This window comes from Thunnus maccoyii, chromosome 12 (assembly GCF_910596095.1).
Source record: "Thunnus maccoyii chromosome 12, fThuMac1.1, whole genome shotgun sequence".
NCBI classification, from domain to species: Eukaryota; Metazoa; Chordata; class Actinopteri; order Scombriformes; family Scombridae; genus Thunnus; species Thunnus maccoyii.
Genome location: NC_056544.1, coordinates 17,869,174 through 17,886,963, shown reverse-complemented (window position 1 = coordinate 17,886,963; position 17,790 = coordinate 17,869,174). Strand labels below are relative to the sequence as shown.

Below are 17,790 nucleotides of genomic sequence, written 5' to 3'. Positions count from 1 at the left end.
TTAGATATGAAAAATATTGAATTATGTTGCTATTCTAACTCATTGTTCCCTGAAATAACTTAAAAAGGCCCCCAAAGCAGTTTAAAATATACAACTGTATACTTTTACTTCAACTTCAGAGGAAAACGATGAACTACTACATTTACCTGACACAGAATTGATACTGGTTATGTTGCAGATTCAGATTTTTACTCACAACATATAACAAATATGATGCATTATTATGCATTAAATATACAGCGTTATGTAAGAATTAAAAGCTCCACCTTGGGCAGCTGTTAAGTAAATTTAAGTACATTATGCTATTAATACCTCACTTTCACTCTTCACTTTTAAGTAAAAGTTTGAATGTAGGACTTTAACAGTATTTTTACTGTGCAGTATTAATAGTTTTACTTCAGAAAAAAGTTTTGAGTACTTCTTCTACCACTGCCAAAAAATACCAACATTCCCAGTTAGAGAAAGGATGAAAATTAAGCAGCATTTGCCTGGAACCCCCAGATCAATAAATCCGCTCCGGGTATTTCTAACACTACTTTACACTAGTGTTTCCATTTTGTTACTTAATAATCTTGCTGCATTTCAGCTGTAATGGAAGAAGTACTTCAGTGAAAATAGTAATAAGTGTTAAAAAAAAAAAAAATACACAAGTCCTGCATTTATTATATGTTTTACTCCTTTTATGCATATTATTGGATCATTATTATTGATTTATTAACATGAAGGCAACTTAAAGATTGTTACTTGTGTAGCTACACTTAAATATTTTACAAAGGCTTGAGTAAGCTTGAGCACACAAAATCTATATCTGTAAATTAATATGGCTGTGAAAACAATGTAGTGGAGTAAAAAGTACAATATTTCCCTCTGAAATGTAGTAGAGTAGCAGTATAAAGTGACATAAACCTCAACACTGCACTTAAGTACAGTACTTGAGTAGATGTACTATACTTATTACTACACTACATTTAACTGACAACTATGGTTACTACTTTTCAGATTAAAAATGTACATAAAAAACAAATTGATACAGATTATTAGCTCCACCAGCTTCAACATTGAAATGCTACTCACACGTTAATGCATCAATATAAATTATACAATCAAATAAATAATATTCTAACACTCTGAAGGAGACAATTTTGCATAAGAAGTAACTTTTAAGTACATTTTGCTGATAATACTTCTGTACTTGTACTAATGAAAAACTGCAGGACATTTACTTTAGAGTTTATGTTTAAGTTCTCAGCACTTCTTGCTTATATGGAGCATTGTCTTCATGTGAATACTGATAAACTAAATCATCCCCTGATGAAAGACTGACAACTTAGGACCAATTTAGAATTTTTTTTTCCATTTGCTGGAGTTGCATCATCATGCTAATGGCCTCCTGTCTCTACTCTGAAAAGGTAAAACAAAAAACACCATCAAACTCTAGTTAAAGGCATATTATTGATATTTACAGCACATAACTTAATTTAGTTCTCAGAACTATGATCAATAGTTGCCACTGTTAGATTGTCAACTTGGAGTGACATGACAACACTGCCATGGACTCAAACATAATTTTATTACAGCAAATCCATCCGAATCTCAACAACTTTCAAATAGCAGGTTAAACATACAAAAGCTCACTTAACATACTTGTTTTTTATTAAATATGTAAAAAGCAGGTCAAGTTATTCACAAATAAAATGCAAACATGCAACACGTTTTTTGGGGAATGCATAATGAGTGGGACATGAAAAAAAACATTTACCATTCATTAATTATTGACAGTACATGTTTACATTCCTTTTCATTTACACAATAATATATGACTAAAGCATTATGGTGCACTGCCCAGTTCAATATTAGTAAATGCAATATTAAGAAAGGGTATACAATGTACTTACTGGAATATAGCATGGCAAATTACTCAGTGAACTGACTTGTCTCCCTAAGACCTGTGGTTTAAAAAAAATCTGAATAAACGCCTGAAATCTGAACAGACCACAAGTTCCAGCTGAGGTTTCGAACTTAAAAACGCTGCATCAATAATAAGACTAGTCCACAATAATGTATAATGTGTAATGTACCTTCCCTACGTTTGTGGCATACCAAGTGAACCTCTATCACCAAACCACCATGTATGGTGTGAATAACACATTGTTGAGCACACTGATTATATCTGAAATGTAATTTGTGAGAATAGCTGTCAAACAGTCATAAGTTGGCATTTTACTACATTTTATTCACAATTCATTGACTGTATTGTCCCCCTTCACGAGGATGCAATGCAGAATCTTGCACTATTCCTAAGGCTTAATAATAAATATGGTGAGGGTCTATGGACAGATTGTCCAGTACAGAGTCAAATGTCAGTGCAACATATGGAAGGAGGTTAAATAAGAGCTACTACGAGCCCTTTCAGGGCTTTGCTTATTGCATTCTCTTGATTAATATTGTTGATATGCAAAATAAAAACAAAATAAAATGAAAAAAGGACAGAAGCTGGGAAGTTAACACTTGCGCTGACAGGTATAAGTTACCTGTCTTCAGCATTTCATCACATCTACTGTAGGATTTGAATCGACTTTCCACCCACACAGTCCTTGGAAACTTCTGTGATGGTCTGAGCTTGTCTGCTGGTGGAGGTCATGACCACAAACCTGCCACAGCAGTTCACCAAAAAGTCACGAGAAAACATCGAACAGTGAGCAGAGAGAGGGGTACAAAAAAATAAAAACGTGATGGTGCTTCTATTGAGGAGGTTGCTTCATGTGCTCAGTCTTGGAGAGAACAAAAAAATAAAACCATGAGGAAAAATTAAAATCCTTTTAACAGTTCTCACATATTAAAAAGAGGGGTGTAACTGCGGTGAGGGATGATGGCAGTCAGTATTCATCCTGCTCCTCCTGCTGATCATCTGGTGCCTCATCGTGGGCATCCTGGTCCACTTCCTGTCCGTCTCCCTCAGCCAGATCCTCCACTCTTTCCTAAAAAAAAAAAGAAAAAAAAAATCGGGCACAGACAACTGAATACCAGTGCTATTGAACTGAGTATGCTCTGAGGCAAAGACATGTGATAACACACAAAGACTGAATTCTTATTACTATCAACCGCACAATAACTTCCACATGATTTCACCACTTGGAAAAACAGCTCTCACACATTTTACTGATGCACGCTGCTGCAAAAAATCCATCCAATCACCAAGAAAACAGCCTGCAACTGTCCTGAATCCTGTTCAGATCAATTGAGGGTCAGTCGACAGCAGACTGACCTGTTCTTCTGAAGCGTAAAGGACCTCCATTAGCCGATCGACAAAAGGGGCATTCTCTTCGCCCTGCTCCTGGCACAGCAGCTCCACCTCTCGCAGCTTGCTGAAGTAGTAGTCCCGCTCCTTCTCCACTCCTTCCAGTGCCAACTTTAATGTGTTCACCTACAAAAACCAAAAATATTTAAAGGGTTATTCTTGTTTCAAGCACAAAACTGTGCGGACTTTGGTTAAGGTCCGGCAGCAAAGAGATAAGCAGTCACGAGCTCAACTGGACAATCAGCAGATGAGTAACACACATTTTCATTTCCAATTGATTTAAGTGCTTCATTCTGAGAAAAAAACGTTACATGTTGAAAGACTCAGATAAAGATCAGCAGAAATATTATTCAAACAAAGTTACTTTAAGTACACAAATCACTTCAATAAGAGAAGTCCAGAGTAGCTAAACTGTTTAATTAATTAGTCTATGGATTGAAACTCAATCAATATCTTATCATCTATCTATTGATCATTTAGTCATGTGTCAAGTAAAAATATCTGTTGTTTACAGCTTCACAACTTTTAGGACTTTTCTTCATTTCACATCCTCATGAAATGAATACTTTGGGGTTTTTGCTGGCTCGACTGGTCACACGCTGTGTAAGCAAGCTAGAAAAGCTTCAAATTACTTTCATTTTAGTTTTGTCCTTGGCTTGAATCTAAAGTGTACCAACCAAATTAATAAAGCTACAACTAGACTGCCTACATTTGCAGAAACAAGTTGGATCTCAGAGTGGAACGACTACATGGACACATGGATTGTATTAATGTGCAGTTCTGCAGACTGAACCTACTGACTGAGCTATTCACAGGATTAAAAGTCTTCACTTCCTTTATTTTGTTTGAGGTTTCTTAACTATGTTGAAGCACTATTTTTATACTGATAAATCAAAAATATACTTAAATGTCAAAGGGAAAACATATCTGAAAACGGACCCATGTAATTACGTATATAAAATGCACACTAAATTAATGCATTAGTATTTGCTCCCCATAAAGTCACACTCCACTCAAAAATGTGTTTTTCTTCTTGTTCCTTCAGTTGGATGTTTGAGCTTCAGAGTTTGACACTGGAAGGCTGTTTTCACATTTATCTGATGAAAGTGGAAAGTTTCACTGTGTTCACCTTAAATCTCAGTTTTAAGTGCGTATCTACAAGCTGAGTTCTGTGACGTCACAAACCAGTATACAATTTACACAAGTGTGATGAGGAAACTTGCAATTAAAACTTTTGAAATGAAAAATATTTGCATATTCACATATTCTGGATTTTTCAATGCAGGAGAAGGAGGAGATGTAATTATAAGAATTTCTGATGAGGTAAAACATAACACACACAGATTATTAGTCTTTTTATGGGTCTTAAAACATGTGGACGGGATCTTTAAGTGACTATTTGGTAGAGGTACATTTGGCAGCAATCGCAACATTTATCTATGTGTACATGTCTGTATCAGCTACGCACATCTGGACACTTCATTTTTCTCCCCCAACTCATCTCTGCAAAACTGCTCAATGAACCATGAGCGAGTTTGAAGTCTTGCCACGAATTCTCGACATGACTGAGGTCTGTACTCTGACTCGTCCATTTTAGGACATAAACATTCTTTTTCCAAAGCGATCAACATAACTTTATCATTGACGGTGCCAATGCACCTTTTTTTTTTTTTTTGGATGATACATGTACATTCCACTTCTTCTCAACAGCAGCAGCTACGTAAAACACCAAATAGTTAAATAATTAGTAAACAGCTGTCAGTAATTTTCCTTATCTTGGTCTAAACCAGCTGTGTCGCTGATGATCTGGTGCAGCACTTTAAAGATGCCAAATTGCAACTAAGACATCAAATAAAGGAAAGGTTCCTTTGCCCGGTGGATGAGAGGCAGTAATTCATCTTTAATGTGACATCAATAAACTACAGAAAGAAAAATTACGCATTTACAGATAATTTAATTTTATCCCTAATTCAGTTGCACTCTTTAATCTCTCCTCTGAAAGCACGCTGTCTCTCTATCGCCGACAACAGAGACAATCAGCGCGGGATACAAGTGAACACAGACAGAGCAAGGAGTAGGAATGTGAGCAATGCGGAGAAAACAGTTTGGCTGTTGTTTTTAGGAGGATACTTAAACTTGACGATGAGATGCCTTCCTGTCTGAGCGCTGGAACTGAGCGTTTCATATGTGAGACGTACCTGCTCGGTAAGATGTGTGACCTGTGCTTCCAGTTCTTTCTCCCCTTTGGCAGGAGTTGGTGTTGCAGGGATCTTTTTGGCTGACGAGGGTCTGGATGTCGGTGTCGAGGACTTGGGGGTAGTAGAGCTTGACCTTGATGCTCCTACAGCAGAGAGCAGGTTTATTACTCATCATTTCTTAATTTATCCTTGATTGATTGGCCTGAATTAGTAATGTGGTTACTAATTTCTTTGGGAAACTAAAATATTTGTCTGTTAGATGTTGGAAAATTACTAGAACTTACATATAATAATCACATGAGTTATTGATATGAATATAATTGTTCCCAAGTCTCTCCAGGTAACTCTGGCCAGGTACAATATTATAATATGTCGTAGTGACTTTAAGATATCAAAAGAGATATTTGCAAATTAAAATCAGTGTGGATTATTCGTGATCTTGTAAAACTTCACTTTCCTTTACGCAGCTTACCTGCAGTTGGGGAACTGGCTGCATGGTGGGACTTCTTTGGCAGGTTGAAGATCTGCTCGCCGGGGTCAGGCGGGGGAATGGCGTCCTGACCCTGCCTGGCTGCAACTGGGTCATACTCTTTGCCGTCGTAATTGGCATCGAAGAACTTCTTGAACCACTGGATGAAATCGAGATTGTCCTGAAATCTGCCTTTCACCAGTTTCTCCACAGGAATAATCTGAATCAAGGAGGAAAAGTAGGATGATTGAAAGTAGGCAAAATACAAATTCAACTAGTTTCCTTAAAGAGCAGAAGCCGTGTGGATCAAACAGGTTTGATAATGAAATTGAAGAAAATCTGAACAACGATGAAAGTGAAGTTTGGCTAACCCACCTTATCCACATTCATCCTTTTGAAGGACGCCTGTAACAGCTTGAAATTGTGAATGTACTCGTGCTCCAATTTAGCTTGAAACTTGACCTTCTTAAGACTGATGCAGCCTGGGAAGAGCAGATCCATGAACTGGCAATAGGCTGCTCCTAAAGACGTAATAAAAATGTTAGTTGATTGCATAAGCACTTCCTGAAAAAACCTGGAAGGCCACAATAAAAATACAGCAAACTGACAGCAGCTATAGGCCAGGATTTACAGTATCACATCTGCCTGTATTACCACAACAAAATCACCAGGAAACATAAAAAAAAAAAGGCTGGGAGCTTTTTCCCTGTCCAGATTGACCCGGTTTCCTTAAAAAGAAAACCATTAATGCTTGTTCTTGGTAGCATTGCTAATATTAACCGAAGCCTAGTTAGACCTTTATCCATTTGGAAAAGAGGGCACCAGCTCAGCCTGGTAGTGAATAACTGGAACCTTGCCATTCACAGATAAAACTCACATCAGACCAACTAGAGAGCTACATATGAAGTAATCTAGATCAAACAAGTAGCCTACACAAAGCGTGTGTGTGTGCTAGTGTCTGTGTGTGTGTGTGTGTAGGCAGAGTGATTGCAATTGGATTACTTGCTCACAGCAGGGAGACACAGCAGGCTAAAAGTTTATTTATAGACAACTCTTCCAGAGAGAGGTGAACATGTTTCCACAGGTTGCTTTAACTACTGGCTTCCCAGGGAAATGATCTTTGTGTTACAGGTCCATGTTCGTACGTCACAGAAGGGAAGAGGATGAGATAAAATGATAAAGAAGTGCAGTTTTTTATAAGGATTCGTTCTGTTCTCACCTGAGGAGAGCTGCTCCACTTTAGTGTAGTTTAGGCAGAGAATATCGTTAACCCAGGCAGTGATGTCATGCCTGCTCATAGTCTCCTGGGTTATTGAGGTAGAATATACGTTGACCGCCATCCCCCAACTGCAACAGAGAAACAATAACACTCAAAAACAAATGAAATGTGTCTGAAATAAAGCTGCTGTTTTCTCATGCCTCAGCTTAGCCTCTCGACCCAAAAACTGATCTACTGTTCAAACAAATCCAGGAGATGGTAAACAATAGAATATAGAATATATAGGACAATATAGAAGCCATTTGCTGGGAGTGTAGCACATAGTTCATAATATAAGACATAAAGGAGAGAAGGAAACACAACGACACACATTGTATCTACTCAAAATACCAATTAATAACAATTGGAACAAACCAGGTCATATAACATTTATTAATCACTTAAACAAAGTCTTCAGATCTGCTTTTGACACTGGAAGCCCAACAGCAATGCCTCATCAAGATTTGATATATGATACGATCTGTAACATCTACGCACATGGTCAGATTGACGAGTGAGGAAGGACATGGGCAATAAGATACTATGGGCCACTACAAACTGGGTGACAGTACAGGTCACCATTACTGTCCACTGTGCATGCACCTCGTCCTCTGCAAGTGTGCCCATCAAGTAGAGTACACACACTGTCATTCAAGTCAGTCAAACGATAAAACAAGTTAGTCAAAGCTCCAATAAGAAGGCAATTCAATTTTTAAAAAATTGTATTTATAGATTGAATTAGACATGAACCGATATGAGAATTTGATCAGAGTCAAAATCAACTCTGAGAAAAATATGATCCAAAAAAATGTCCACATGTTGATATAAATTTGATAGATTCATTAGTAGGTTTAAATGTGTACACAACATTAAAACATAATTTAGTGATAAGATAAAGATAAGAAAGAAAAGCTAAACTTATGGAACATGATTTTAACAAATGTGTCAGCAGGTTTGTTGTGTTTCTACCTTTGTCTAAACCTCTTTTAAAACATATAATACATCATAATAGTTTGTTGTCTACATCTTTTTCTGACAGCTTTAACCTCAGTATTTCTACACTTAAAACCAGGGAATACACATTATACAGAATAAGGTGCCAATGCATTTTTTTTTAGCAGTAGCTCCATTTATATTATAGCCTTTGATCCTTTATTTGATTCTACCTGCAAAGTGATTAGAAAGCTACTGCAAAGCCTGCAATAGTATCTGCGTGCAAAACTGTGGCTTTTGGGGCCCCGGGGCACCTGGCCCACTTGCACTGGGGACATTCAGCCCCGTGTACTGAAAGCATACAGTGTGCCAAAAAATATATATCAGGGAACTCATTGATCCTCAAGATACACATTAAACAGAATGGACACAACATACTGAATCAATACTTTCAATTTCATTTGTTACCTTTTAGGAACAGAAATATTTAAAAAGGGCCATCGTTCTCACTGTTTCCCCACAACGAGACTACACCTTAATGACCAGGCCAATTAACACCCACACAAGGATATCTTGCAATATATTGCTTTTAACACATTTTTGCAACTCCATTGATCATTCTGAGAAAATCGTACTATTTATCAGTTTCACAAAGACAACACTTGTTTGCAATTGGCCTGTCAACATGTGTGCAACTGCAAGACATAAAAACAGAGTGCATTTGTGGAAGTCAAGGCCAGATCAGTAATTGTTTGACCATATGTTTTGTATATAGACATATACGATGAAGTACTAGTGAGTAACATATATATTACACTACACAATAAATACACCCCCTCTACTTCAACTTTCCGAATTAGTGCGCAGTCTTCCCAAACTCCTTTACACAAATGAAGACTGCAGCATAATTATTTCAGCTCACTTCAATGATAAGGTAACAGCAGGACATTAAAAAACACCCCCCTCTCATTGGATTAAAAAGCAGCGACTACTATGGTATTAAAACCGTGCGAAATCACCATCATCATGGTACACCAGGGGTATGCAGGATAATAATAACCCTTCTTCAGCATTAAAGTTGGGCTATCACAGCGCTGCAGGAGCAGAGGATCGGTTGACTGATTCTCTGGGAAGGAAGGAAGGAAACTGGGCCAGCCGCTCTCATGTCAACAAAGCGGATGTATGTGCTGCTAGCATGCTTTGTTAGCCGGGCAGGGCTGGGCTGATGCCCGCATTGGAAACAGGAGAAAAAACCCAGGCTTGTGCAGCAGGTATCGAGGAGGGACATACGCATTAAAACAACCACCTCCAAATACATTCATCGTGATATTAAAATGAGGATTATTAGGAAGTGTCATGTCACGATGGGAATATTGTAGCAGGGGCGGCTGTATTCACTGTGTCATTTTTGATAAAAAAGCTGGACCGTTTCAATCCAGTCCTCCAAAAAAAATGTGTCTGCGCACACAGCAGCACATTTGACAACATTATATACTGGTGACTTTCCACGCCAGCCATGATTTTTTTTTTTTTTTTGGAGGGGGGGTGTGGAGGTATTATAGTAGCAGAAGAAGGGTATAAGCTAACTTGGGAAGATTTACGCCTTAGTGTCGGACACATACAGAGAACTAACATGACAGGAGGCTGGGAGACAACAGGGGAACATAGCGGATAGGTGCAAAGCAGAAACCCGACAGACGACGAGGAGGAGGAGGAGGAGGAAGGGTAGGAGGAGGGGGACCAGGCCAGAGTGCCGTTTTCTGCCTGCAGCGTCTTTTTTTTTTATTTAAATGATTTTTTTTACTAACATCAAATCAAATGCGGCATTACACTGATTTACCTGTAGGCGCGCTCTCCCCGCACTGTATTTTTCCTGTAAGGAATGATGTTGGTTCCGTTGTCCGGGACGATGTCGTTGTTATTCTCTCCATTTGGGGAAAGGGCTTGGGTGGGACCGGGCATTTGGGTCTCTAAAATGTTGAACAGATACTCTGTTCTCTCTCTGGCCAGGAAAAAAAAACAACAGGAACGATGCAAATGCTAAGAAAGTGCCGCACCTCCGGGGCTCTGTGCTTCTGCCTGCTTATTCTTCACAAATCTCTGCCCTAATGACGTCGCTGCACCGTGTACCACGTGACTGATGGGGCTGGCTGCTTGATCCTTATGGTGGGCTATTTCAGTACACCGAATTACATTGATCACTGGTGTGCTAAAAAAGCACGATCAATGGTTGGTGCTTGATGCTTCAGCCCAGCTTTTTTTTTTTTGAGATGCAGATCAACTTTGTGACAACTCGGAGAGAGAGAGACAATATCCAATCAGCTGAGATGTATGAATTTGATTAAAAGGCAAATTCAACCCACCCAGTTTCACCCTTTTAAATGATAAATAATCAAAGAATTGATTGGCACTACAACACCCAACAGATGTGGGGGGTTTTTTTTTAAAAAAAAAAAAAAGAAAGAAAAAGAAGAAGCAGGCAGATCCCATTAAATATATATAAATAAAGTGGTGCTGATGAAAATGATGACCACACATGTTATGAGGCAGTATGATGAAAGGTTTTGATTACTAACCATAAATATTTTAATCAATTGAAATATCACTATATAACGCACTAATTCAGCTGTTCCAACTATATGTGTATGTGATATTTTTAATCAATTAGTCAATAGACAAACAAAAAAAAAAACCTAATCATTGGTTAAAGCTTTTCAAATGTTAATATTTTCAGGTTGTCTTCTATGAAAGATAACTGGGTTTTGGAGTGACTGAACAAGACATTTGAATAAGGTTGCAACTAATTATTATTTTTATTATTGATTAAGCTGCCTTTCTCAATTTGTCAGTTAATCGAATAATCGTTTAGCCTATGAAATGTTAAAACAATAGTGAAAAAATTGCAGTTTTTTGTGATAATTTCTCAGAGGCCTCAGACTAACAATCTAAAATGTTACAATATTATATATATAATATATATATAATTCAATTAGTTGTCATATATGACAAAGAAAAAAATCTTTTTCTTTTTTTAAATTATCATTATAAAAAGTCAGAAAGTGACATCTTCAAATGTCTTACTTTGTCGAACCAACAGTCCAAAACCCCAAATGTACTTAATTTAGTATCATAGAAGTTCATAATGTGTGTTCACAGGTTCACATGTGAGACCTGGATCCAGTGAATTTTTGGCAGTTTGCTACATGAATAACTTCAAATAATCAATCACTTATGAACATTTTCCTGAGTAACTTTCTGTTGATTGACTAATTGATTAATCACATTTCACTCTACAATGTATATAAATCAACAAATATACAATAGAGGTGTAATTGATACATGCAGTATTGATCAATAAGGATTTGAAAACACACATGGTGTTGTGTTTAAAATCTAAAAATAACAGTTATGTGGTTGCTGAGATATCTCCTGTTTGTGTTGCCACATCTGTTGTTTGTGTTTTGTGAAACATTTTGCGCTGAGCAACCATTCGATGTGTCAGAGACAACTCAACTGTTTTAATCAAATCTTGTATCATATTTAAAAGGTGAATATTGTAGAATTTAAAATGGAAATGTGAGACACATTAAGTTATTTTTGTTGTATTGAAATAAAAATGTCTCAAATTTGAAGGCTGACGATTTATCTAAGTGAGTCATTATCACAACTCTAGTTACTCAGTCAGCAAGGCCGACTAAGTTCTCTCCTATGATGGTTAGTAATCAAGGACAACAAGCCGCTGCACGTCAACCAGCAGCTCACAGTATTTAACAGGCACGATTAATAACTGATTCAATATCACAGCTCTGTAACAGCACCGGCCTGAAGCGTCTGCTGCACAGCTATGATGTTTTTATGCAGGAATTCTATGCAAGCAGTATGCACAGGCGTTCATACGGCCTCCAACACTACTTTTGCCATCAGGACCTTGACGTCCCGACAACAAAAGCCTCAGGGCAAAGCATTTCTATAAAGCTGTTTTACTGCCTTGATTTATTCCAGCTGTTTTTCTTATATTGCCAAATTCCTTTAGGATTTCATGTAACTTTAAACTCTGATAGTCTGAGACGTGCAGGTACACATTTTGAGATCAATAATAATAATAATAATAATAATAATGATAATTTTCATTCATAGTGAAACTCAAAGTGCTGAAGTATCAATAACACAGAACACACAAATTAAAGAAAATAGTAATAAAAGTTCAGATGAAAAGCTTCTTTTAATAGAAAGGTTTTTAGGCCTGAGTCTGGGGTCTGTGCTGCCCTCAGATGGTTAGGAAGGCTGCTCCACAAGCAGCAGAGCAAGAAGGTTTGATCCCCATGGTGCGGAGCTTAGAACTGGGGTCCCGGGACAAAACAAGAAACCATCAGGCGCCAGCATCAGTCCAAAGGTCAACTCACATTTTGACCGGTATTACTTGAACTTTTTCATGTGCCGACAGCTTTTCTTCAGAGCTTCTTGGGTCAACAGGGGTCTAATAAGTAGTCTTGTTAACATCAGCCAGCTCACTGAGCGAAATGTTTCCTCTGGTATAAGCTCACCTAAGCTCTACCAAAGTGGGAAGGAAGCATCTTCTGGAAGCCTTTAACGGGGCTTATCAACTGGATTTAATTCTCCAGTGTGAACTTCCACCACCAGCTGCAGAAACAGCTATGTTTTTATATATATATCAAAATGTCAATATTTGAAACTGTCCATCAATCCTTTTTAAAATGAGGTAATGTATGTCAAATATTCAGCAACTCTTAGTCAGCAATGTATCAGTGTGCTCACTTAAAACAGTTCCTCTAGTGCCACCAGCAGGCCATAGTTGAGGTCGCTTTTTGGCCTACACAGTGTATGAAGAGCTTATAGACAGACTTTTCTAGATTGATCTCTGATAAATCTGACAAATTAAGTCTGATTATTTTTACCCCATAATACTGACCTTCATTTGGAGTTTTGTCTTCTAGTCTTAATTACATTTTTACAACATGTGAAAGGCTTCACCTTTAATTTGCCTTTTTTTTTTTGCCTATTATGGTTATTAAAATGTGTTTTCATTCTACATATGTAATCACAGCTTGATGAAATCAACTCCTGCGAAATGATTCAGGAGTTCCAGTAAAGCTTTGCTTTGAAAATGTAACAACACATATTTCAAATTCCACAGCGTTTACACTGTGAACTAGTGGCCATAATTTACATTCATTAGTCTCATTTATTCAACTTGAACTGTTCACACTGGAGCTTTTAAAAGTCACATGTCTGAAAAGTGGATGTATGTGCCGTGGATTTCACCTTTGAGCTACAAACCTTTGACTGTGACAGCAATAATTGACTCTTAGACTGAAGTGTGCATTTAAACTGATCTATGCAGTGTCCTTAAATATTTGAAAATCTCATTAATAAATCAAGGAAGTGGTCTATGTATTTCCAGCTTAGGAAGTCTGTGTACTTTTTTCTACAAGGACAGATATTCGGGATCCCCCTGCCTCTACTGGGTCAACTCTTTAGTCTTTACTCAAACTCAAGACGTAACTGAGTATTAAACTCATTAAATCACCAAACTATGGAAGCTAGAAATGTCTCCACCGAGAACCAAAAGCATGCAGTACTACAGTTGCGCTTTGGTAAACTTAAAGGTCCTTTCAGACCAGAAAGCGACGACAGATCTCAGGAGCAGCAGCAGAAAACAGTCAAATCTATACTGCATCCCCTGTACTGTGCCACTGCCTGGTTGGGTGGCAAAGCTCCCGCCAGGCTGCCATGATGTGAACTTGGCTCTTACCAGTCTGAAGGGCCTTCGACTGTCACCACAGAGGTCAAACACGCATGGCCTGTCTAAAAATAATTGTTCAGACTGTGAAGCCTTCTACAATAGAATAAATAAATGGCCATAACAAGAGGGACACATGACCTCTTGGCCTAAATTTGCTTACGCCTTCCACTGTAGAGGGGTTCTCCTCTTTGCTGCTCTTAACAAAAGGCTATGATCTGTCTCCAAAAACAAAACATAAGTGACAAATATGCAGTTACACTGCAACAAAGGCATGACACGTTTGCAGGTCTAAGAGAACACGTTAAATAGGAATTGTTCTAATCAGAGGCAGCTGAGTAAAGGACTGATGTCTGTCAGTGAGTGACTGGGTGTTCAAACCGAAAAAACACAGGGGGCTGCAATGATAGGGACGTCTTGCTTCAAGTAGTGGTGACTTGATGAAAAACAATCCAGGAAGTCCAGTTGGGGTAATAGATCCATGAATTTAAAGGCATATTAGATGTCAGAATACTTCATAATGGTTTATGTAATTTACAACTCAGAAAAGCGATTTCCCTGGAACGTGCACTTAAATGTAATTGTTTGAGTGGCACAGTGTGTTGCCGGATAATGGTGTATTGTGTTGTGGCAAAACTTGAGTCAAGTTTAGAGCTGCTATAATTAGCCTAGTCGATTTATTCCGTGACTATTCTAATAACTGAATAATCGTTTTAGACATTTTTTTTTTACTGGTGGTGGATTTAGCTTCTCAAATGTAAAGATTTAATGCTTTTCTTTGTCATATATTATAATAAATTGAATATCTTTGGGTTGGTTTTAGACTGTTGTTTGGACAAAATAAGACATTTAAAGATGTAACCTTTGACTCTGGGAAATTATTATTAGTAGTAGTATTTTCACTATCGTCTGACATTTTATAGACATCAATTCTTGAACAATCAATTAATCAAGAAAGGAATTGTTAGTTGCAGCCCTAGTCAGGTTCAACCTTTTAACAGATGACCCCGTGGGTGAAATGAATGAGGGGGCTGCTAACATCTGTCTGAACACAGCCTTACAGAGACAGCTGGTTTGAAATGTTGCAGTAAACCTACGTGCTACTAAAATGAAGAAATATGTAAGTCAAATTATCCTGCAAAGTCCATTAAACTGTAACTTTGGGGAATAAATAATGGCCTCTATTCTGGTTAGATGTATTAGTTGGAACTTAATGGGGTAAGAAAAGGATTTATGAAAGTAGCAATGACAGACTCAGGTGAGTGCAAGTCCAGAAACACAGCATGCAAGCCAGCTACTCTAAACCCAGCTAATCTAGGTATAACAGCTGCTTTGTTTTTGATTTTATGCTTGCTATCATACTATAAAAAGGTGAAAATGCAGAGCTACAATGCTATATATTATACCACCATGAATCATTAGGTTCTTGTGCATAAGCTCGTTCCATTAGAGTAAATGCAGAGTTGTGCTAGCTCTCTCCATTCATATATCATCACTGCACTGTGTCTGTAGCACTGAGTATTCACGTGGGTGGGTGAGGGGTGGCAGCTCCACCCAGCAGATCTTTATGGCCCTTAACATTCAAAAGATAGCAAGCCGGGCTGGACAGCTATCTGGATTAGGTTGCTATAGTTTAGGGATATGAATGTAGAGAGCCAGGAGCATATATATGTGTGTATATATATATACTTTCAGGCGAAGCTAACCACAAACCTCACTTAAATAAGGACCAGAGAGAGGAAGGAGCACAAAGAGGGGGGGCCAAACAGTATAAATCTGTCACATCTTCTGGTGTGGCTTCATGGTTACATCAGTCATTCCTTTAGATACAAACAATGTGTGTGGAAATAATATTTTTAAGAAAATTTGGCACCCAAGACAAAAGAGTCAGGGTGGTCAATGATCACCCCCTCTCCCCCTCCCTCTCTCGCCAGAGCTCTGCTGCCCAGAAATAGCTTTCTAATGGAGGGAAAACACGAGACAGCATTGCTCATTTCTGAGATTTTCTTTTCTTTTTAGAAAAGCGATTCTATGACGAAGCAGCTAGCTGCAGCGAATCTCGTAAATGAAGCTAACGGACTCAGCTTCGTGTTTGAGATGTCAGTTACTGTAGTTAAATGAGAAACAATGATTTGGAAAGCGAGCTACTGCACAGTCAAATAACGCCAGCGCGAATAAAACAGTGTTTCTACGAGCCAGGAAGCACTAAACACAGACAGTAGTACATCTTGTCCAGCTAACCGCCAAGTTAGGCTAACAGTTAACGTTACAGCAAGCTAATTTTGGTCCTGTCAACACTTTATGAGCATAGTGACAGCCGACATATGCCCTGACCCTGGGTAACATCACCGTATCAACCGGCGACACACACGGATAAAATGCTCCGGTTTCTGCATTTAGATACCATGTTGCATGTTTCAAGACAAATTAAAAACTGAAATTGTTCAGCAAAGCAAACGAGACTCACCAGTGAACTCCGCTCCGCAGGTTACAAGGTGTTAAAAAAAAGCTGTTTTCCGGCTGAGTCACCCCACCCTCAAACGCCCATTCTCGCTCGACGATGAGCTGAAAGCTGACACCTGATTGGACAGCGCGTCACCGGTGTTGTAGCTGATTGGTCCAGCCGGTGACATCTGTCGCGCACATGGCCAATCACGTCTTGATGCGTTGATCATTCACAACGTCAGACAGCTTTCCGTCTCGTCGCTCTGTGTTACTTCACTTTTCCTACTGAGAGAAAATCTTCATCTAAACTAATAAATATTTAATCAACGCAAAATTAATTCAAGAAACCACTATCTGTAGGTTTCCCCCCCTAAATAAATTAGTAAAATATCACAATAAATGAATGAATTTGTGGGCAAATCTCATACAATAACGACAATTTAGAAAACTTGCTTTAATGCTTATTAGTATAAAATTGTATAGGATATTGTGTTGTGAGTTTCAGTGCTGCTGTGATGAAACAGCTGAAATGATTCATTGATTTGTAGATCAACAGAAAACTTAATTTGCAGCAATTTTGATAGTTGATTCATGGTTACAGTGATATAAACAAGAAAAAAATAAAAATAAAAATGACCTGGTCCCAGCTTCTCAAATGGAAAGTTTTGTTGCCTATCAGTGTTTTTTTTGTATTATTTTAAATTGCATATCTGCTGGTTTTGGACTGTTGATCAGACACCTTGAGTTCTCAGAGCGTGTGATGGTCATTTGTCACAATTTTAAAATGAATCAAATAATAGTTACTGTGTACTCTGCACACTGCAGCCCTGGTGTAATGTGCACACTACAGGATAACATTAACTATAAATTCTTAAAATTATCTGTAGGAAAAATATTTTTATGAACTTGAAGGGCTTGAAGATTTGTTATGAAAAGGAGAAGCTGCCCTTTAAAAAAGAAAAATCCAATCAAATGAATGTAATTCCATGCAAACAGCAGGACCGTTTTGCACCAAAGGAAATGCAGTGCAAAGGTGGGGAAGAGCTGCTCTCCAGTGGTGTGTAAAGTTTTAATCTTTGATGAAATATACCTACTGTTCAGCCACTGACACAGCTGCATTCCTCGTCTCTTAACACCAGGGTGCAGTCATGCACTTGATACAAGACAAAAGACAGCTGGATGAGGCTTGGCGTAAAATTCATCACTATTACAGCTGCTTTGCTAACTATGCTGACAGATAGATGACTATGCTGGATCAGATAAAGAAAAACATACTGTGGAAAGAATTCATTTTGCAAGATTGTGGTAATTAAGCAAATAACCGGTGATGGTGATGCTGTGAGTCCATTCTGTCTTAAAATCTTTAAAATGTCTGGTGATAATAAAACCGTACGTCAGTTAATTCTTATGCTGACAATACTGCCTGAG

The 17,790-nt window shown here is 38.1% G+C and overlaps 1 protein-coding gene across 2 annotated transcripts; it reads right to left on the bottom strand.

Annotated features, from left to right (window-relative positions):
• Positions 1-1,549: 1,549 nt before the first annotated feature.
• Positions 1,550-16,485, bottom strand: mapre2 (microtubule-associated protein, RP/EB family, member 2). 2 transcript variants are annotated; one of them, XM_042429198.1, is made up of 7 exons: positions 16,385-16,485; positions 7,185-7,312; positions 6,341-6,486; positions 5,969-6,185; positions 5,497-5,639; positions 3,266-3,424; positions 1,550-2,978 (listed from the first exon to the last, which is right to left on the bottom strand). In XM_042429198.1, the coding sequence occupies exons 2-7, from the start codon at positions 7,303-7,305 to the stop codon at positions 2,877-2,879; spliced, it is 888 nt and encodes a 295-aa protein (XP_042285132.1). In that variant the 5' UTR covers positions 7,306-7,312; positions 16,385-16,485; the 3' UTR covers positions 1,550-2,876. The 2 variants fall into 2 exon arrangements, with proteins under 2 accessions (XP_042285132.1, XP_042285131.1); XM_042429197.1 differs by lacking the exon at positions 16,385-16,485 and adding an exon at positions 9,997-10,375.
• Between the last annotated feature and the right edge of the window lie 1,305 nt (positions 16,486-17,790).